Source organism: Rhinoraja longicauda, chromosome 29 (assembly GCF_053455715.1).
Source record: "Rhinoraja longicauda isolate Sanriku21f chromosome 29, sRhiLon1.1, whole genome shotgun sequence".
NCBI lineage: Eukaryota > Metazoa > Chordata > Chondrichthyes > Rajiformes > Arhynchobatidae > Rhinoraja > Rhinoraja longicauda.
In genome coordinates this window covers 25,765,292-25,786,953 of record NC_135981.1, presented here as the reverse complement: position 1 = coordinate 25,786,953, position 21,662 = coordinate 25,765,292, and the positions used below count along the sequence as shown (strand labels likewise).

At 43.8% G+C, this 21,662-nt stretch overlaps 1 protein-coding gene across 1 annotated transcript; it reads right to left on the bottom strand.

Moving 5' to 3' along the window:
- Nucleotides 1–9,580: 9,580 nt before the first annotated feature.
- Nucleotides 9,581–21,200, bottom strand: phb (prohibitin). The gene is made up of 6 exons (XM_078424646.1): nucleotides 21,005–21,200; nucleotides 17,344–17,505; nucleotides 16,651–16,793; nucleotides 12,695–12,811; nucleotides 11,558–11,653; nucleotides 9,581–10,477 (listed from the first exon to the last, which is right to left on the bottom strand). Exons 1-6 carry the CDS (start codon nucleotides 21,090–21,092, stop codon nucleotides 10,262–10,264), a joined length of 822 nt encoding a protein of 273 aa, XP_078280772.1. The 5' UTR covers nucleotides 21,093–21,200; the 3' UTR covers nucleotides 9,581–10,261.
- Between the last annotated feature and the right edge of the window lie 462 nt (nucleotides 21,201–21,662).

Below are 21,662 nucleotides of genomic sequence, written 5' to 3'. Positions count from 1 at the left end.
GTAGATCTGTGCCGGATCACTGTGCGATGTGACCATCCAGCTCAGCAGGACCGGTTCATAGCAGCTATGATTGCACAGGGAGTCATCATGAGCAAAGGATGATTGCATAGGGAGTCATTATGAAAGGATTAATAATGGCCCCCAATTAGATTAGTTTCATTAATAGATTAATGTAGTTAGAGAAAAAAAAAGGTTAAATCCAGGTCAGAATTATTACTGAAACCAAAATGGGAATGCCGAAAATGCGCTGGTGATCAGGCAATGATCTGAGGAGTACTTGGAGGAAGTAAGTGGATAGACTCGGCTTGTACTCGCTGGAATTTAGAAGATTGAGGGGGGATCTTATAGAAACTTACAAAATTCTTAAGGGGTTGGACAGGCTGGATGCGGGAAGATTGTTCCCGATGTTGGGGAAGTCCAGAACAAGGGGTCACAGTTTAAGGATATGGGGGAAGTCTTTTAGGACTGAGATGAGAACGTTTTTTTTCACACAGAGAGTGGTGAATCTGTGGAATTCTCTGCCACAGAAGGTAGTCGAGGCCAGTTCATTGGCTATATTTAAGAGGGAGTTAGATGTGGCCCTTGTGGCTAAAGGGATCAGGGGGTATGGAGAGAAGGCAGGTACGGGATACTGAGTTGGATGATCAGCCATGATCATATTGAATGCCAGGCAGGCTCAAAGGGCCGAATGGCCTACTCCTGCACCTATTTTCTATGTTTTTCTGTTTCTAAGTGCAGGTTAGGTGAATGCTTTTGTAGAACCTCTCCACTCTTCTCATCGTCTATTCAACAGTCTTTAAATCACTGCGTTTATTTTAAATGCTTCACAGATTTACAATTTGGTCCATTATTTTCCTGGTTTAACAGAGCCTTAGATATGGTTGTTACTTTATTATCAAAGGAATATTTTACCAAAATAGTCACATCAGTAATTGTACCTTACAAGCAATGAATTCAACCTGAAAAATGTGTGGGCCTATAAATGACTATATTAGTTTTATTATTCCACATTGTAATTGCATAAAATCTCTATTATGCAATCATTTTAATGAATATGACAACTAATGCACCAGAATCTTTGACTTAAAAAAAATTGGATTTTCATATCTATTGAATTTATTTGTAATTTTCATATGATGTGCAATCCTAAGATAACATTACAGACTTAAACTAATTTCCCACTGTTATTTTATTATGAACTTCTTATCATTAGCTTTCCAATTAGCATTACATTCACCAAAGGAGAATCTATTTTGCGTTCATACTCGGGTTGGTGGCATCCTGCCAACTACATAACTCCATTTTATAATTCCAATTTCCAGTTTGTTGTTGAAATTTGGAACAGTGCAAGTTCAGTCAACCTGTTCAATATCAGACAACACCTGATTAAAGGGTGGCACACTGATGCAGCTGGTACAACTGCTATCTTAAAGCACCTGAGACCGTTAGGTAGACCTGATTTGATGCTGATCTTAATGCTGCCTGTGTGGAGTTTGCATGTTCTCCCTGTGATTGCATGGGTTTTCTCCAGGTGCCCTGGTTTCCTCCCACTTTCCCAACATGTGCGAGTTTGTAGTTAATTGCCCTCTGTAAATTGCCCCCAGTGTATAGACAGCAGGTGTGAAAGTGGGATAACATCGTCATGGATATCCCTCGAGGTCGAGGATGATGGTCTAGGTTCCGATGTCAGAACGAAGACGCCTGTGCGTGTGTTTGTTTAACGTGTACTTGATGTTGCACTCCAAGAAGCACACGGTGCCCCTCTCCATCGGGGACCTGGGGTAGAGGGTGTTGCACTGAGGAGTCCCCTGCAACCTGTTCCTCGCGCGGTTCACAGACTCGCCAGCCGCCTGCCACTTTTGCGGGTTGGAAGAGTCTGTGTACCACGTGTACATGGAGTGTGTGAGTCTGTGTACCACGTGTACATGGAGTGTGTGAGGTTGCAGCTCCTGTTCCAATATCTAAAGGGGCTGCTCCATGCTTTTTGGCTGCACTTCTCACCCACCATCCTCATCTCTGGACACCCTGTGCGTTGGGGAGAGGGTGGGGCCGAAGATGTCCTGGTTGGGTTGCTCCTGGGCCTGGCCAAACTGGCCATCCGCGACTCACGGCGCCAGGCGGAAGAGGGCTCTGCCCGAGCCAGCTGCCTACCCCTTTTCCGGGGTTACATCCGCGCCCGGGTGGTGTTGGAGAGGGACCGCGCGCTGTCCACGGGCACCCTGGGGGATCTCCGGGACCGCTGGGCACCGCGGGGGATTGGATGTATCCTGGATGGGGATTGTAATATAATTGTATAATAGTTTCAATTGGTATATTTGTTTGTATGGTATTCTGGTGGTGGGTTCTGTTTTTGCTGTTGAGTTCAAGATAGCTTTGTCTGCCTGGTCCGCCATTGAGGAATTGTACGTTGGATCATTCTTAGTCTGGACCCTCATCCTTGACCTTCCCGCCATGGGTGGCCCTACCAGAAGCTAGTGCTTCTGACGGCATCACTTTTGGAATCATGGGGGCACGCAAGCCTCTTCACCACAACAAGGTGAACGATCCGAAGAGGGGGATAACATAGAACTAGTGTGAACGGGTGATCGATGGTTGGCAAGGACTCGGTGAGCCACTGGGCTTATTTTCATGCTGTATCTTTCCTTCAGTCAATAAAGATTTCACCACTTTAGTTACAGCCTTTGTCACATATAAAATATAATTCCTTGAACAACCGCAGAACACAGACATTCCAACCTTGTACAAAAAGCATAAAGTGCTGGAGTAACTCAGCGGGTCAGGCAGCATGTCTGGTGGACATGGATAGATGACATTTTGTTTAGGTCAGGACCTTTTTTCCGATTCAGTTGCAGATTAACCCTTTCTGGGGCAAAGTTTGCTGGAAGAAACCTGTAAGTGTCAGCTGTGCATGTTGGATGGTGATTGATAAAATATTGCATGCTTTATAGTTCAATTTACCATTTGTCGTTGAAATTTGGAACTGCCACGAGTTTCACAATTGCAATATACATTTGCCAGTGCTGGGTTCTTGCATTTTGTGCAGGAATCCACCATCACCAGGATTAATGACTGATGAGCCTGATAGTTGCTATGATTTTAGTAAAATGTTGTGAATCCGTTTGCGTGGAATTCAACAAAGCTTCATGAGGCAGGAAGGTGAATGGCCTACCTTCATTCGTGGAAGTGATTTTGTAACTTTGTAGTCTGGGAATATTTAAAGAGTCACAGAATCATAGAGTTACACAGCACAGAAACAGCCCTTCAACTCAACTTGTTCATGCCAATCAAATTGCCTAACTAAACTAGTGCTACTTGCCTACGCTTGGCCTATATTCACCCTGACCTTTCCTGTTCATATACACCAGTCTAAATATCTCTTACTTTAGACTTTAAAGATACAGCATGGAAAAATGCTTTTCGGCCCACTGAGTCCGCACACTGATAAGCAATCCATCAGTCTGCTCTATACACTAGCACTATCCTACACACTGGTATTCACAATTGTATCCTACAATTTTTACCGAAAAGCCAATTAACCTACAAACCTGTAGGTCTTTGGAATGTGGGAGGTCTTTGGAAACCGGAGCACCCGGAGAAAACCCCACGCGGTCACAGGGAGAATGTACATACCCCATACAGACAGCACCCATAGTCCGGATCGAACCCCGGTCTCTGGCCCTTCAAGGCAGCAACTCTACCGCTGCGCCACTGTGTCGCCCTGCAATTTGCAGGTCAATCAACCATCAAACCTGCACATCTTTGGAATGTGGGTGGGAAACCAGAGCACCCGGAGGAAACAGGGAGAACATACAACGTCCACACAGACAGCACCCATGGTCAGGATGGAATCTGGGTCTCTGGGGCTGTGAGCAGCAACTCAACTGCTGCACCACTTTTTAAATGAAGTAATTGTGCCTGCCTGTCTGTTCCTCTGGTAGCTTGTTCCATCAAGGCACCACCTCTATGTAAAAAAGTGCAACCTTTAGGTTCCCTTTAAATTTTTTCTCTCTCACCTGAAACCTATGCCCTCTACATTTAGACTTCCCTGCCCTGGGGAAGACTATGGCGATTCACCTTATCTATACACCTTTTATATTCTTCGATAAGGTCACCCCTCAACTTCCTAAGCTCCAGGTAAAAAAGACCCTCCAGACTGAAAAACGAATCCTCTACCATTACCCTCTATCTCCTATCAACCTTCCAGCCCAGCCCAGTCTCCCATGCAGTTCCTTGTCAAGGATCTTGCTAAATTCCTTGTAGATAAGGTCTACTGCACTGCCCACATCAATCTTCATGGTCACCTCTTAAACGCAATCAAATTCGTAAGACACAATTTCCCATGCACAAAGCCATTCCTAATTAGTCAAAATACAAAATGCAGGAAGAATGCACCCTTCATTTCTTACCAGCACTAGTACAGGTATTGCGCTGCACCCATACCACCAATCTAACTCAACACCATCTGTTTATGTCTTCGACTGAGCCTTGTTGGCTACTGATTTGAAATGCTAACCCTCTACCGTGTCAAAGATACTGTATGACCTCTTGAAAGTTTCCAGAGTGGAAACATTTGATTCAAAGCTATTATCTCTGAGGTAGCAGCCAGCACACCCTCCATTGTATTGAGATGTTAGCTAAGAGTACATGCATGTCACAGGATGACGTTTGCAGCCACCACAGGCAAGTGCCATTGGTAAGCCAAAGTCAACGCCTTAATATCTTTGTTTTTGCAAGTAAATACACTCAATAAATTAACCGTGGTTCACTGGCAATAACTGCGTTCTCATTGTGCAGTTAGGGTGTGGGATGACTGATTCACCTCAAAAGATGACCACTAGAATGTAGAAATGTATAGAACAGCTCCCTCTCCTGGCATGCTTTCATCCTCCTTAATAAAGAGAATAACATTTATCTTTCTAATTTGTATTCATAACATTTCAGGTGGCCCACAGGTTGTGTCAGTATCATTTAGCCTTTCTAGAGGTTTTGTGACCAGTTAAAAACTGCAGGGCTTGGGGCACTAACTTTTGTATTTCGAGCTGACTATTTCATGATGACATACCTTTTCGTCAAGAGCATGGCCTTTATATGGTTACGTTGGAGCAATTTATTAAACTGCTCCAACATAACACTCAACTGCTTTGCCCTTGGATTTTGCACCATCTCTGTCGTTTAGTTTATTATCAACTGTTAATTTATTGCATATTTATCCTTGTTGTTGCACCTAAAGTGCCTGTAAAACTGCAGCAAATAAGAATTTCATTGTTCTCGTGCGAATGTCAAATAAACACCATTGAATGATGTGGATTTCTCAAAGTTAAGCCGGAACAGGCACCACAGCACTCGAGACTGGAGATTATACAAAATCTTTTGGACCTGCTTCCACATCATTGCCTATTTCAAAATAGCTTTGAAATTTTTACTAGAAGTTAACAGCAAAGGCAAATGGCTTTTCCCAATGTTAACAGTGGCCATTTAGCCACACAGTGGCACCAGAGGTTTTGGAATGAAAGGTATAGACAACTAAATGCCCCTTATTCAAGGGCAAGGGACATTTAGTCGCCCATACCTTTCATTCCAAAACCTCTGGTGCCACTGTGTGGCTAAACAAATTATTACACAAAATATTTCAAGAATAATCCAGGGATGAATTCCCAGAATTCCCCAACTTTCTCTGCATACTACAACTTATTAAAACAAACTCTTTGCGTGAGTGTTCCTTCATGACCTGGTATGCTACTGCAAGTAAGATTTTCATTGTTCTGTTTTCAGTACATATGACAATTAAACACAACTCTAGTAAACAATTTCAGCTACTACTTAAAATTCCATACTTCTGGGGTGCAGGGAACAGAATGTACAACGTTCTGATGTTCAAACTGAGTTTTCTGCCTTTATCAGTTCCCCTCACAGAGAAAAACCAGAGATCCAGTGGTCTGAAATTCCATTTATGTAGCAACTTCAAATCCTACTGATTGCTTATGTAATGACTAGATTTACCTGCATCTGGGGTATAGTCCAATGAAAATGGCTATACCCCAATGAAAATGGCAACTGGAGCAAGGATGAATTTGGTTGTGCAGAGCAAGGAACAAGTAATTCCTAGAACAATACTCGTTTAATCAACCATTTAAGACCAATTCCCATCTCCCATCCATCACTCAATTCCAAAGGACCCAGATATCCCCATAAACAAACTGCTGAAAGATATCAGACACAGCAGGAAACTTAGAGGCCAATGGTGTGTTGCCCTTGATTGCAAAAAAAATCTATAATTATATACGTTCTTGGTGAGATCACATTTAGAGTATTATGTACAATTTTGTTCTCCATCTATAAAAAGTGATTTATTAGCTTTTGATGGAATGGATTAAAGATTCAACAAGCTAATTCCTTGGAAGTAGAAACAAAAAACTAGATGCTGGTTTATATCAAAGACAATAGACAATAGGTGCAGGAGTAGGCCATTCAGCCCTTCGAGCCAGCACCGCCATTCAATGCGATCATGGCTGATCACTCTCAATCAGTACCCCGTTCTTGCCTTCTCCCCATACCCTCTCACTCCGCTATCCTTAAGAGCTCTATCCAGCTCTCTCTTGAAAGCATCCAACGAACTGGCCTCCACTGCCTTCTGAGGCAGAGAATTCCACACCTTCACCACTCTCTGACTGAAAAAGTTCTTCCTCATCTCCGTTCTAAATGGCCTACCCCTTATTCTTAAACTGTGGCCCCTTGTTCTGAACTCCCCCAACATTGGGAACATGTTTCCTGCCTCTAATGTGTCCAATCCCCTAATTATCTTGTTTCAATAAGATCCCCCCTCATCCTTCTAAATTCCAGTGTATACAAGCCCAATCGCTCCAGCCTTTCAACATACGACAGTCCCGCCATTCCGGGAATTAACCTAGTGAACCTACGCTGCACGCCCTCCATAGCAAGAATATCCTTCCTCAAATTTGGAGACCAAAACTGCACACAGTACTCCAGGTGCGGTCTCACCAGGGCCCGGTACAACTGTAGAAGGACCTCTTTGCTCCTATACTCAAAGAAAGACACAAAAGTGCTGGAGTAACTCAGCTGGTCAGGCAGCATCTCTGGAGAGAAAGGACAGGTGGACTTTCGGGTCGGGACCCTTCTTGGATTGTCGTAAGTGGAGAGATGGGGTGACTAGCTTTTGTGTTCAAGAATGAGAGCCAACCTCCTTGATAATTGATTTATTAGAATAGTTTGGTGACCACTGGAGAGACAGTTGACGGCACGGAAAGACGGCACCCGGGACAGGATGGGTTGGTACCCCAGTCTGTGTCTTTCATGAGAAAGAAACCAAATAAGCTACGGAAAGGCCTTATGCCATCAGGCAAGAATGAAATGCTCGGAGAAGGAGGTGCAGCGCACAGGCCTTGAACCTGGTGAGACGCAGGAGGAGCCCGGCCAGGACTCACCCCAGAGCCCAGTCCATCCACGCACCAGTCTCCCAACCCTTGCAGAGTAGTTATTAAGAGGGCTGATCCGTGGGCGGTTGCTGCTGGGACGTAAGTCGGGGCCTGATCAACCCCAGCTGGGTCGCCTGGGCGAGGGTGGCTGATGTTGTGATACCCGAAACACCCCATGACCCCAGGTCACATCACAGAGGATGCGTCCCAGCGCATCCAGAGGATGTATCTTTCACATTCACATTATGCTCATGAGTACCAAGGTAGAGTGCAAAAACATTGTGTGTGGTATCCAGGTGAATTTGCCATGCACAAGTACAATCAAACCATAGACAGGTACAATAGGAAGCGCTAAAACAAAGGATACAGAGTGCAGAATAAAGCATTACAGGGAAAGTACAGATACAAAAAGTGCAAAAGGTAGATGGAGAAATCAGGAATACATCCTTAGCTTATGAGAGATCAATTCAAGAATCTGATAACAGCAGGGAAAATGATTTTATATCTTCAGTCCAAGAAGAGAGGGAGAATGACTGGGAATGAGTGGTGCTTGATTATGCTGACTGCTTTCCTCAGATCGAGCGATAGGGGGTGGTGGTAGATTAGTGTGATAGACTGCGGTGCATTGACAGCACTGTGCAATTTCTTGCAGTCTTGTGTGGAGCAGTTGCCAAACCAAGCTGTGATGCATCCCGATCAGATGCTTTCTATGGTACATCTCTGTACGTTAGTATGTCATTAGAGACATGTCAAATTTCCTTTGTCTTCTGAGGAAGGTGATGCATTGGTGTGCTTTCTTGGTTGTGGCATTAATGTGTGCAGAACTGTTAAAAGGAATCAACAGGATAGATGTTTTTCCTGACTGAGTAGAGAACTATTTCAAAATAGTGGTAACTTAAAACTGAATAGAGGGAATTGTGTGCACTCAGAAGGTCAAGGTCAGTTTATTGTCACATGTACCAGTTAAGGTTCAGTGAAATTTGAGTTACCATACAGCCATACTAAGTGAAAAGCAACAAGTCACATAAAAGTTAACATAAACATCCATCACAGTGGATTCCACATTCCTCACTGTGATGGAAGGCAATAAAGTTCAATCTTCTTCCTCTTTGTTCTCCCGCGGTCGGGGCAGTCAAACCATCCGCAGTCGGGGCGATCACAGCCCCCGCAGCCGATGATCGAAGCCCCCCTCAGGGTGATCGAAACTCCCGCGACAGGGCAGTTGAAACTCTCTCCACGGCATGGAGCTCCCGAGTCGGCCTCTTTTTACCAGAGACCGCGGGCTTCACGATGTTAAAGTCCACAGGCCCCGCGGTTGGAGCTTTGATCCCTGGCAAAGGGATCGCAAGCTCCGCGATGTTAAAGTCCCGCAGACTCCTATGGCTTGGAGTGCCCTTCGGTCTCCAGGAAAGGCCGCCAACTCCACGATGTTAGGCCACAGTGGGGACGGAGATACGATATGGGGAAAAAAACAAAAAAACGCATCTCCGTCGAGGTAAGAGATTGAAAAAAAAAGTTTCCCTCCAAACCCCACCCCCTCCACATAAAACAAACCAAGGAACACTAAAACATACTTTTAACACATACTAAAAATAACAAAAATAAAGGATAGACTGTTGGCAAGGCTACCACTGCTGGTGGCGCATCTGCCCGTGTCTTAGGGTGGCACAGTGGTACAAATAACCATGGTGGACCGTGGTTATTTGTATATCTTTTTAAGTCAGGCAATCACTGCGGCAGAGCGGGTGTAAACTACGCCAACTGCAGTATGCTGAAAACATTACACATTCAAATCTTGGGAATTCCAGACTCCAGAGGGCTGTGCTGGCTCAGTCACAGATTGCATTAAAAACACAGATCCATAAATGTCTGGAGATTAGAGCAATTAAGGTAAATGCAGATAAGCCAGGAAAGTGTTGGCTAGCCATCACCTTGAGAAGAGCGGAATGGCCTCCTGCTGTTCCTATTTCCTACACAATCCCTTGCACAATAAATGGCAGATGTTATTCTGAATCAGCTACTAGCACAAAGCATCCTTGAGATAGTGGTCTGGCTCCTTACCATCCAAGAAAAATTGGTGTTCATCTGCTTGACCCCCTTCCCCACCAACACCTCCCCCAAAATCAGGCAGCAGTGAATAAATCAATTAAATTCATCTCACCGCAGTGTGGCACTGCACTTTTGCAACAATTCAGAGCAATTCCTAATAGCAATATGTTACCCTAAATGACAAAGACAAAATTTGGTAACTTCAGTATATTTATTGAATTAAAAAAACAAATTCCCTGTGCACCCATTACGACAGTCATTAAATACACATGGGCTCTGCAAAGCACAGAATGGATTCTGAAGTTCTATAGCACTCTGTAGTTTTTTAAATTATAGAAATAATCATTGCAGTACCTTCATGCTTTCACTGATTTAAATCCAGATTAGTAATTTACATCATGTTTTAAACACAAAATGCTTATCATTTAGTCCTCTACTGTAACTTTTACAGACATTGTTCCACATTATTTTGTTGGAATAACTTTAACGAGATTTCTAAAAAAAAAGTGATGTCATAACTTTGGACCGTGGTTATTTGTATATCTTCATAAATCAGGCAATCACTGCGGCAGAGCGGGATTAAACTACACCACAGCAGTATGCTGAAAACATTACATATTCAAACCAACTATTGATCTACTTTTCCTAATCTAATTCTTGCCATTCCTGGTCTACCAATGCAATTTTTGGTACCAAAGATTGCATTGTGAGAAAGGACATACAAATAAAAAGAGATTTACTTATTTCAGACATACATTGCATCATGACAAAGGCCGTTGTTAATGTTGGGGCAGCTGAAGTAATGTTGATTGACCAGATGGTAAATAGGTTACATTGCGGGACCTAGAGAGCTGGTAAGCGATATCCTCTGCAGCTTCCAGTTTCCTTAGTTCAATCAAACCATCTCCAACTTTTGCCATTGACTCAGCGATTAGTTCTGCAGCTTTAGAATCCCCTTCTGCAGTAATAACCGCTGCTTTCTTCTGTTGCTCAGCCTGTCCAACAAAACAACATTCAAATGAGTTAACAGCATGAAAATATTTCAGAACCTAATACAGCACCAGAACAGATCCTTCAGCCCACAATGTCTTTGCAGAACATGCCAAGACCAACTCTTATCTGCCTGCACATAATCCATACCCCCATTACATAGAAAATAGGTGTAGGAGGAGGCCATTTGGCCCTTCGAGCCAGCACCGCCATTCATTGTGATCATGGTTGATCATCTACAATCAGTAACTTGTGCCTGCCTTCTCCCCATATCCCCTGATTCCACTAGCCCCTAGAGCTCTATCTCTCTTTTAAATTCATCTAGTGAATTGGCCTCCACTGCCTTCTGTGGCAGAGAATTCCACAAATTCACAACTCTCTGGGTGAAAAGGTTTCTTCTCACCTCAGTTTTAAATGGCCTCCCCTTTATTCTTAGACTGTGTCCCCTGGTTCTGGAACCAGGGAACATTTCTCCTGCATCTAGCTTGTCAAGTCCTTTTATGATTTTATACGTCTCTATAAGATCCCCTCTCATCCTTCTAAACTCCAGTGAATACAAGACTAGTTTTTCCAATCTTTCCTCATATGACAGTCCCTCCATCCCAGGGATTAACCTCATGAACCTACGCTGCACTGCCTCAATAGCAAGGACGTCCTTCCTCAAATTAGGAGACCAAAACTTCCCTGAGCACTCTGTAAAAACCAGTGTTTTTATTCTACCAGCCTCCACCCACCTGCTCTTATTTTCTAATATCAGCATGCTCTACTCCTTTCTCCCTCACAAATGTATCTAACACCCCCAAAAAGTATCTATATCAATTCAACTGCTCCGTGTGGTAGCCAATTCCATTAGCTAAAATTAACTAATTTCAGTACATTACAAGAGATTCCAATAACCTTTAATACAAGTTTTTTTCCTAATTGGACAATTAACTGCAAGTGAGGTACTATAAATGGTTAGAATGAATCAGATTAGAGGGGACCAATTTGTATAACAAGCGTAAAATGTTTTACCAGTTTCATAAATGATTGTTTTCTTGTTTGCTTTGCAACTACATGGTCCAGTGCAGCAAACCAGCACTTACCTTCTCTACAACAAATCTGGCCCTCTCAGCTTCCTGTTGTGCAACTTGTTTGAGCTCCACAGCCTCTGTGAACTCTTTGCCAAAGGTCAAATGAGTCTGAAGAAAACAAAGAGGGTACACGCATACACAAAGATCAGAAATATAAAATGGATGATCAAACTCATAGTAAATCTATTATAAAAAGTCAGGGAGGTTACCGTATCATTATCAGATTGCATAACTGCTGCAATTTGTGGAGTTGACCAACAATGAGGGAGGTGGGATCTGCCCTGTGCATTTGCATTCTGCATTTCTAATTGAGAAATTCTTGCAGAGCCTTTGAGCTCACGGTCTCAGTGCCAAGTAGTAGCTTGACAAAGCATATTTGACATGGCATACAAGAGAATTTTAGGGTAGCATGTAGAATCTATTAAACCCAGCAGCCTCAAATTTGGGCTTTCAAGCAGATCAGCTCTGAACGTAAGAATTTGAGGGAGAGAAAGCGCAAAAGACATAGGAGAGAAATTCTTTCCACCCTCGGGGTCACATAGGGAGGGGGTATAGCAACAACAATTAGGCTTAAATAACATTTAACTAGCATCTACTTAACATTTCAATTTAAACAGCACTGATGAAGAAGGGGATCTTGGGGTCTAAGTCCATAATTCCTTGAAAGTGGCAGCGTAAGTACATAGAGTGGTAAATTACAACGATGTCCGGATTAGGGTGCATTAGCTACAAGAGAAGTTGGACAGACTTGGATCGTTTTTTCTGAAATGCTGGAGGTCGAGGGGAGATCTGATAAAAGTATATAAAATTACGAGAGGCCTAGATAGGGAAGACAGTCAGAACCATTTTCCCCACAATGGAAATATCAAATACTAGAGAGAGTACTAAAGAGGCGAAGGCAAAGTTCAAGAGATGTGTGGGGCTGTTAATCTCTGATATTTGATATTTTTAAATACAGATTGCCAAGAACGCACTGACAGGGGTGGTGCTGTGGGCAGATACAATAGTGGTATTTGGATGAGCACATGTCAGCAGGGCATGGAGGGATATGGATTATGCACAGAACCACTCCGTTCTACAGAAAAATCTACATGCATACAGCACTGCTCTAGGCAATTCTGACTTGCGTAAGAGTCTATGGAATGTTACCAATGATACGTCATCCAGGACGAGTCCAAAAGTAGCAGCTCTCTCTGTTAAATCCTCGCTGACCTGTCTGGATACCAGCTCTCTCTGTGTGATTAACTCGCTTGCATCAAATCGGGCCTGTAAAGTGCACAATTTTATATTGGTTTAAATTATAATCACCAAGTAGAAATCACCATAAATTATATTAAACCAATGAACATAAGGCACATTTATAGGAATACATGGAAATAATTCCTTCAAACTGTCACAACTCAAGCCAGCAAGTGGAAAAAAGCAACAGATTCATGACACAGACACGTGTAGGTGCTTAAACCTATCAGATTTAGTATGACAAGAGCATAATCAATAGAATGGTCTGGCTGTGCTCAATGGCTTATTTTTGTGCATGAAAACGCGTTCAGGTGATTAACAATCATTCCTCCACCTCCAGAACCTGCCCGCATATGTATACAATCCAACGTTGTTGTGCAGAATTTAGATCAGGCCTCTTTTTTGCCACGGCAAAATGGATTGCATGCATGCAGTGGAACTGTAAATGAAGAATGTGTCTTCAAGGTGGTGCGGACAGAGAAGAGAAATTGTGCTGGTGAGTGGGCTGGAGGTTTATATCCCGTGTCCTCAGAGGCATTCTGGGGGGTTCAGAAATTAGCCGTGGTAGGCGCCCCGCAGCACGGAGGCCGGCCGGGCTGTGGCGGCAGATAATTGTGGTGAGGGGGTGTGCGCGGGGGGCTGAGTTCATGGGTAGATGCGTCCATGGACTACGCCACTGGGGGCTCAGCAGCAGCAGCCGGGGATCGATTGGATGAGGCGCTGCTGGAGGCCCCACAAACATCAGACGGGTGAGCATTGGACGTGGCTTGCAGCAGCACACGGCAGTGGCCCAGTGGTGGGTGACACCGACGTCAGTCTGGCTAGCCCAGCCCTTGCAACTCTAATCCAGAATCTCTGCCAGTACAACGGGCCATTAGACCAGGTTAAGACTCTACAATTTAATTACTTTGAAACTTGAAGGATACATGATGGCACCCAGAAACACGGCAACTCGTGTACTACCTCAGTGTGATACTATTTTCACTCTTGTACTTCAAGTACGATTATGTTGATGTATAGAAAGATTTTACTGAACTATTCAAATGTATTTCACATGTACCTACAGTGCCCTCCATAATGTTTGGGACAAAGACCCATTGTTTATTTATTTGCCTCTGTACTCCACAATTTGAGATTTGTAATAGAAAAAAATCACATGTGGTTAAAGTGCATTGTCAGATTTTAATAAAGGCCATTTTTACACATTTTGGTTTCACCCTGTAGAAATTTCAGCTGTGTTTATACATAATCCCCCATTTCAAGGCACCATAATGTTTGGGACACATGGCTTCACAGGCGTTTGTAATTGTTCAGGTGTGTTTAATTGCCTCCTTAATGCAGGTATAAGAGAGCTCTCAGCACCTCGTCTTTCCTCCAGTCTTTCCATCTCCTTTGGGAACTTTTATTGCTGTTTATCAACATGAGGACCAAAAGTATGTCAATGAAAGTCAAAGATGCCATTATGAGTGAGAAACAAGAATAAAATTGTCAGAGCCTTCAGCCAAACCTTAGGTTTACCAAAATCAACTGTTTGGAACATCATTAAGAAAAGAAGAAAGCACTGGTGAGCTTACTAATCACCGAGGGACTGGCAGGCCAAGGAAGACCTCCACAGCTGATGACAGAAGAATTCTCTCTATAATAAAGAAAAATCCCCAAACACCTGTCCGACAGATCAGAAACACTCTTCAGGAGTCAGGTGTGGATTTGTTAATGACCACTGCCCTCAGAAGACTTCATGAACAGAAATACAGAGGCTACACTGCAAGATGCAAACCACTGGTTAGGTGCAAAAATAGGATGGCCGGGCAACTGGTGATGTCCATGAATTGCAGACTTAAAGCAGCCATTGCATGCAAAGGATATGCAACAAAATACTAAACAAGACTACTTTCATTTACATGACATTGCTGTGTCCCAAACATTATGGTGCCCTGAAATGGGAGGACTATGTATAAACACCGCTGTAATTTCTATATGGTGAAACCAAAATGTATAAAAATGGCCTTTATTAAAATCTGACAATGTACACTTTAACCACATGTGATTTTTTTTCTATTACAAAATCTCAAATTGTGGAGTACAGAGGCAAATAAATAAATGATGGGTCTTTGTCCCAAACATTATGGAGGACACTGTAGGTACATGTGACAATAAAACACCATTGAACTGTAAAACACCATTGAACACATCGCGGCACGGTGGCGCAGTGGTAGAGTTGCTGCCTTACAGCGAATGCAGCGCCGGAGACTCAGGTTCGATCCTGACTACGGGCGCCGTCTGTACGGAGTTTGTACGTTCTCCCCGTGACCTGCGTGGGTTTTCTCCGAGATCTTCGGTTTCCACCCACACTCCAAAGACGTGCAGGTTTGTAGGTTAATTGACTAGGTAAATGTGTAAATTATCCCTAGTGGGTGTAAGATAGTGTTAATGTGCGGGGATCGCTGGGCGGCGCGGACTCGGTGGGCCGAAGGGCCTGTTTCCGCACTGTATCTCTAAATCTAAAAATCTAAATATCCAATTCACTGATGGAATCTTTGTATTTTAAGCAATGAACAATTTAGAGATGAAAGTCAAAGGTAGATACAAATTTTCCAGGAGATACCGTCAGGATTGCTTGAAATCAATAAAGCACAATTTTAAAACTCACCCAACCCAAAAATTCGAGTTCACAGAACTCACCAGCCACTTGAAAGAGTTAGTGAAACTATGTGTTATTTATCACATAGCAAATATCAGAGACTTATAGAAACGTACAGCACAGAGACAGCGCAGCACTTTACATCGCCCGGTGGGGGCTCAGGACTCTCATCGCCCTGCGTGGCTCGGCCGCGGCATTTTCCATCGCCCGGTGGGGGCTCAGGACTTTCATCGGCCTGCTCGGCTCGACCCTGGGACTTTCCATCGCCCGGTGGGGGCTTCAAGGGGTTGGGAGCCTCGATCGCCTCGTGGCGCCACGGGAGAAGAACGAGGAGGAGATAAGACTTTGCCTTCCATCACAGTGAGGGTATGCCTAGAGCAATCACTGTGATGGCTGTTTTGTGTAAAAAATTGTATCTGTGTGTCTTGTGTTCTTTAATGTCTACTGCCGGACCCTGACGTGAGAGGACGCTGGCGTTGATTATTCGCCGCTTTTCCGTCAGGATAGTTTGTCTGTTTGTTTCTATGTTAATTGTATTTGTAAAGCGCTTTGTGCATGTGTTAAGGCGCTATATAAAATAAATATATTATTATTATTATTATACAGATCGGCCCACCAATTTTTCACTGAATGTGATGTCTATCTACAATAGAACCATGCGCCTATTAGGCCTATAGCACTCATTGCCTATCCTATGCAAATGTTGATTAAACATTGTAATTGTACCAGCTTCCAACATGTCTGGCAACTTATTCCAGATATTCACGATGCGCAATTTTTTCCCAAATTTCTCTCTTCTCAGCTTATTTTGAGTGCACATGAAAATTCTTCCATCATCCATGACACATTTCAGCCAAGGAATGGCCTGACCTCCTAGCCCTACAAAGTAGTCTAATTGTTCATTGCTTGGTGTTACTAGCACTAACCTCGGGACAGAATCTACAACCGATCCTCAGCTTCACCTTTTCTGTTGAAATAGAGATTGATAGACAAAGTGCAAAAACCAACCACAAAAGCAAGTAAGTGCATTTCTAGCTTATCCCAACTTAAGGGGAAAAAGGTTCTGGTACTGAAGTAAGAACAGCTAAAACACAGCTTTTGCAGGGTGGACTGTATCGGACTGTAGAATGCCAAATTTTGTTATGTGCAGCAAAGGTACAAGCATTTTTAATTCTAGATGTATTTATCCATAATCCTCATCACCCAAAGACAGCGAGACACTCACAACAACAGACTTCAGGACTTCTGTTGTGATGGATGGCAGGACTCTCTCATCATAATCTTCACCGATGGTAGTGTAAATCTTGTGCAGCTGATCAGACATTGGTCTGAAGAGAATACGCAACGTAATATTTATATTCTGCAAATCTGTAATTAGAAAAAGTTAGGTAACTTAAGATTGTTGTGTTTTAGCCTCTTTACTTTTCACACCACGTCAACTTCTGCAACATTCCTAACCGTGAAGTATAAAATCTTATACTTTGCTGCCAGCACCATAATTTTCAACATGGAGGGGTAGAATCGCCCATTTTGACAAATACCTATATCGATATATCTATATACTAAAACTCTCGTTTGTTTGTTCCTGAACTACAGCCAAAACGGTACACGATAACGCAACAATTTTAAGCCCACCGTACTCACCGTCGTCCTTTTGGTGCTAATGGAAGAAGTTGCATTGAAATCGGTGTTATATTTTTAGTTACTCACATTTTACGGTTTAAATCTATCTCCTAGGGAGGGAGGGATGGAGGAAGGAGCATGGGGGATGGAGTGGGGGGGGGGGGGAGGGGAATTGGGGGAGGGAGACGGGAGGTGGAGGGAAGGGGATGGAGGGTGGGGGAGTGGGAGGGGGATCTACTTATCCTCAAAAGTACATTTTAATCAAACAAAATAAAAGCATAATGGCTATACTCACCTTTACTACCAGTGACAACTGGAACATTTCGTGGTTGCGATCGGCAGTCATAAATGATTGGTCTTTGCACCCATGGAATAAGGAAATGTGTGCCTTCACCGCTGATAATAGTTTGAACACCACGGAATCGATCAAATATCACTGCTCTGTGTCCAGCATCAACTGGGAAATAAAATGCCACAATTTTTGAAAATCAAATGTTGGTACATCTGAAGTGACATTATATGAGGCAATTAAATCCTTTTTAATATACGTACCAAAGCAATGCTGTACATCGAACAAATCATAACATTGGTTACTGAGTATTCTCCTACAATATTGAATACCCCGCCAGGTTATCCTTTCCTTTAAAAGAAGCAGGCAGACAAAAAATGATGAACTGCACCCTCTCTCCAGACTTCCCAATGGAAAACAAAAAGCTGAAAACTGCCAGTAGAATTCCCAGACCCGACACCAGGTTTATAGTAAAATTATTCTAAGTAGTACTTTGTGGACAGGATTTAGGGAAATAAATCTTTACGGAAAGCAAACTTTCCTCTAATTTTCTCAAGTCAGTCAATTTTACCCTTTTCTTTCCAATCCCTTTAAGCCATAATTAGAAGGCAGACCTCAGGTGTGGTCAGTTCTTAGAAATTTGTATGGAAGTTAGGGTAAATGCTCAGCTGATAAACCAGCCTACAAATATGCGTCGTCCAAGATTAGGAACTAATTGATACGGAAACAAAAGAGAAAAAAAACAAAAAACATTTTGGTTTGTCCTCATAGAAAGGAAAAATACTATTCAAAATCTTCCATTGATCCAACAAGTTCAACTGCAGATCAAGAGCTGGGTATTAACCTTGAAACATTGTACATTGGGAAGAAACCCACCATCCCGTTGAATGCTCCCTTCACAGTATTTTCATGAATTCTCCAACCTCTATGTGGATGGTGTGCAACTATCCCTGATACAGCCCCCATGCAGTGTCTTGAGATGTGTTCAGAATGATACAAATTTCAGTATTGAATGGACTAACCAATCAGACAGCAAATCGTCTTCAGATTGAGAGATTAATTCCAGCCATTGGATGTAGAATTGTTCAAGATGACACCAGTTTATCCAAAATACTGTAGGCTAGTCTATTCAGTCTGGTGCATTGAGATTAAAGGGAAGCTAGATTTGTGCATCTAGAAGGCGCAAGCAGAGTTGGATTCCATCGTAAACTACACTCTCAGGGTTTGACAAATCCCTGTCTTTCAACTTTGTCAGGCAAAATGACCAGCTCTACTTACATAAGGAATATGTCAGAGCAGGCTGGAAGCTGGATCAGACGCATCAAAAGGTGAGGTACAAAATTGGTGCAGTTAGAACACAAGACTATCTGAATATCAAAAATTATAGCCATCTAGAAAATGTCGACATCCAACAGTTTAGATGAAAGATTTGTAATCCTGCTACATTTAATCATGAATGACAGTGGATGAATATGCAACCGACAGGAGTAGGTGGCCCCAAGACCTCCACACTATTAATAATTTCAAGGCTGAATTATACATTAAAGAAATCATAAGAGCATATTGAAAAATTATAAGCTGGGAGAACTCAGCAAGCCAGACAGTGTCTGTGGAGGGAAATAGACACGACGATGCTTCGGCTTGGGACCGCTCAAGATTCCTGCATCTGCATGCCATTATGTCTATTGAAAAGATAATACAGTCAAGCGTTGTACTAAAAGAAAATCGTTCTTGACGAATCCATAAACTATTAAAGATGGAACTAGATGAGTATATAATGACGACCGAGCAGATACTCGGGAGTACAGTTCAAGAATAACGGCTGGTTATATCTGGACGAGGTTATATTCTACCCTCATTTAGTTTTAAATTCATTCACGATACTGGAAATAAAATAGATACTGGGACTACGAAAGTTGATTGTATGAGAAGTCAGTGAAAATTAGGTTTGGATTGGCAAAGTTCTTAGTGAATCACTGCATCGGGTCATGTTGCCATTTACTCTTGTTATTCCTCTGATGTTCAACCAGAGGCGCTGAATGGGTAATCCTTCATTGCCTCAAGTCTCCACCATTCCAAGTTTCAGCATTCATAAAAAATAACTCAAGGGAAACCAAGTGTGCAATGAATACTGGAACCTGCAGCAACACTTTTTTCAGCTGGAAGATTAGAGTGACATTTTCAATTGTCCCAAGAGCACTGGCACACCATGTATTCAATTCCCTTACTAGCCCATTTGTAACTATCAAAGTGCTAGCGCAGACTACTCACAAAACATAACACTTCCGCTGCCACAATAGTACAAGGAAAATATGAGTTCTACACTTTATTTGCCCATTAAAACTTTTCCTACTGCATTCCACTTGATGTATATTGATAGCTAGATATGAAAAGTCAACAACTAAGTTGATATTTCAGAACAAAATGACTTCAGTTGACATTAGATAGAGCTCTAGGGGCTAGTGGAATCAGGGGATATGGGGAGAAGGCAGGCACAGGTTACTGATAGTGGATGATCAGCCACGATCACAATGAATGGTGGTGCTGGCTCAAAGGGCCAAATGGTCTCCTCCTGCACCTATTTTCTATGTTTCTATGCCCTAGGAGTAACCACAAAATGCTTTATGCTAATCATTAACACTGTGCAACCAATAATCACCAAATTGGAAAACTAAAACATTCGACAGTTCCACTGCGATCCAATTAGGAAATTAAGGAAAACAAGTAGAATGGATAAGGGAGAGCCAATGGATGTGGTGTATCTGGACTTTCAAAAAACCTTTGACAAGGTCCCACACAAGAGATAAGTGTGCAAAATTAGAGCACATGGTAGTGGGGGTAGGGTATTGACATGGATAGAGAACTAGTTGGCAGACAGGAAGCAAAGAGTAGGAATTAACGGGTCCTTTTCAGAATGGCAGGCAGTGACTTGTGGGGTGCCGCAAGGCTTGGTGTTGGGACCCCAGTTATTTACCATCTATATTAATGATTTAGACGAGGAATTAAATGTGACATCTCCAAGTTTGCAGATGACACAAATCTGGGAATCAAGGGATATAGGGTAAAAGCAGGAACGGCCATGTGATCAGCCATGATCACATTGAATGGCGGTGCTGGCTGGAAGGGCCGAATCGCCTACTACTGCGCCTATTTTCAATGTTTACACATGAAAGAACAGGTTTTCAACTTTGGGGTCGACCTGCAGAAACACCTGTGTCCACCTGTCATTTGCCAGGCTTTGTCCCACCAACTTTCTTTTCCAGGTCCCCCCTCTTACAATCAGTCTGAAAAAGGGTCTCGACACATAACGTTGATTATTCATTCCCCCCGCAGATGTTGCCTTGCTCGCTGAGACTCCCACACAGCAGGTTATGCAATGTCAGGGACGGTACATGGCATAGGGAGCAGCGTGGGGCCAGGACTCATCTGCCTGACTGAGCTGGAGTACAGTAAAGGTGTGCAGCCCGCAGAGCCTAAGGACGCGGGGCAAAGTCACTACTTGGCCGCAGCAGGAGGAGGTCAATGTCGCCAGCAGCGACCCGGACCCGGCCATCGGTCCCAGAGCTGTGGCGCCCGCAGAGCACTCCAGCCTCGCTCAGTCCCACCTGTACTAGCAGAACCCAGGGCCACACAGTCACAGACCGCCACACGTCCGGGAGCCGCTCACCGTTGTAAAGCGCCGAGTTGACGATGCCTCCAGCGATGGCCAGTCCCAGCCCCACCTTCCCGATCGTCTCTAGAATTTTCGCGGCCATTCTTCGCTCGTGAGTCGGGACGGAGGCCGAGGTGCAGAAGCAGCAAGACCAGGCCGCACGGTCACCTCCACGATCCAAACTGCGCACGCACCGGCCCAACGCCCTGCATCATGGGAGGTGTAGTCACCACTTCTCCCAGGATGCTCCGCACGGCGCGGCCCCGACCTCCGGCCCGCCGCCCTGCATCATGGGAGGTGTAGTCACCACACCGCAAACCAGAAGGCGGGCGGGGAATGGAGGACGACATCTCCCAGGATGCTCCGCACGGCGCGGCCCTGACCTCCGGCCCGCCGCCCTGTATCATGGGATGTGTAGTCACAACACCGCAAACCAGAAGGCGAGCGGGGACAAGAGGACTACACTACCCAGGTTGCTCCTCCGGTGCGGCCCTGACCTGCCCGCCGCCCTGCATCATGGGAGGTGTAGACTATTCAGTCTACTTGAAGAAGGGTCTCGACTCGAAACGTCGCCCATTCCTTCTCTCCTGAGATACTCCAGCATTTTGTGAATAAATACAGTTCTGGGGGCCGTCGGAGAGGCTCGGGACTACACTGCCCAGAATGCTGTGCG

What these genes read in the sequence shown, in the direction of transcription:
- phb (XM_078424646.1), bottom strand. Translation starts at nt 21,092, where the DNA reads ATGGCCGCGAAAATTCTAGAGACGATCGGGAAGGTGGGGCTGGGACTG. An exon ending in CAACTCGGCGCTTTACAACG is followed by an intron (nt 17,506 to 21,004) that starts GTGAGCGGCTCC and finishes TTTATTTCCCAG; the next exon opens with TTGATGCTGGACACAGAGCA. An exon ending in AAGTCCTGAAGTCTGTTGTT is followed by an intron (nt 12,812 to 16,650) that starts GTGAGTGTCTCG and finishes TGCACTTTACAG; the next exon opens with GCCCGATTTGATGCAAGCGA.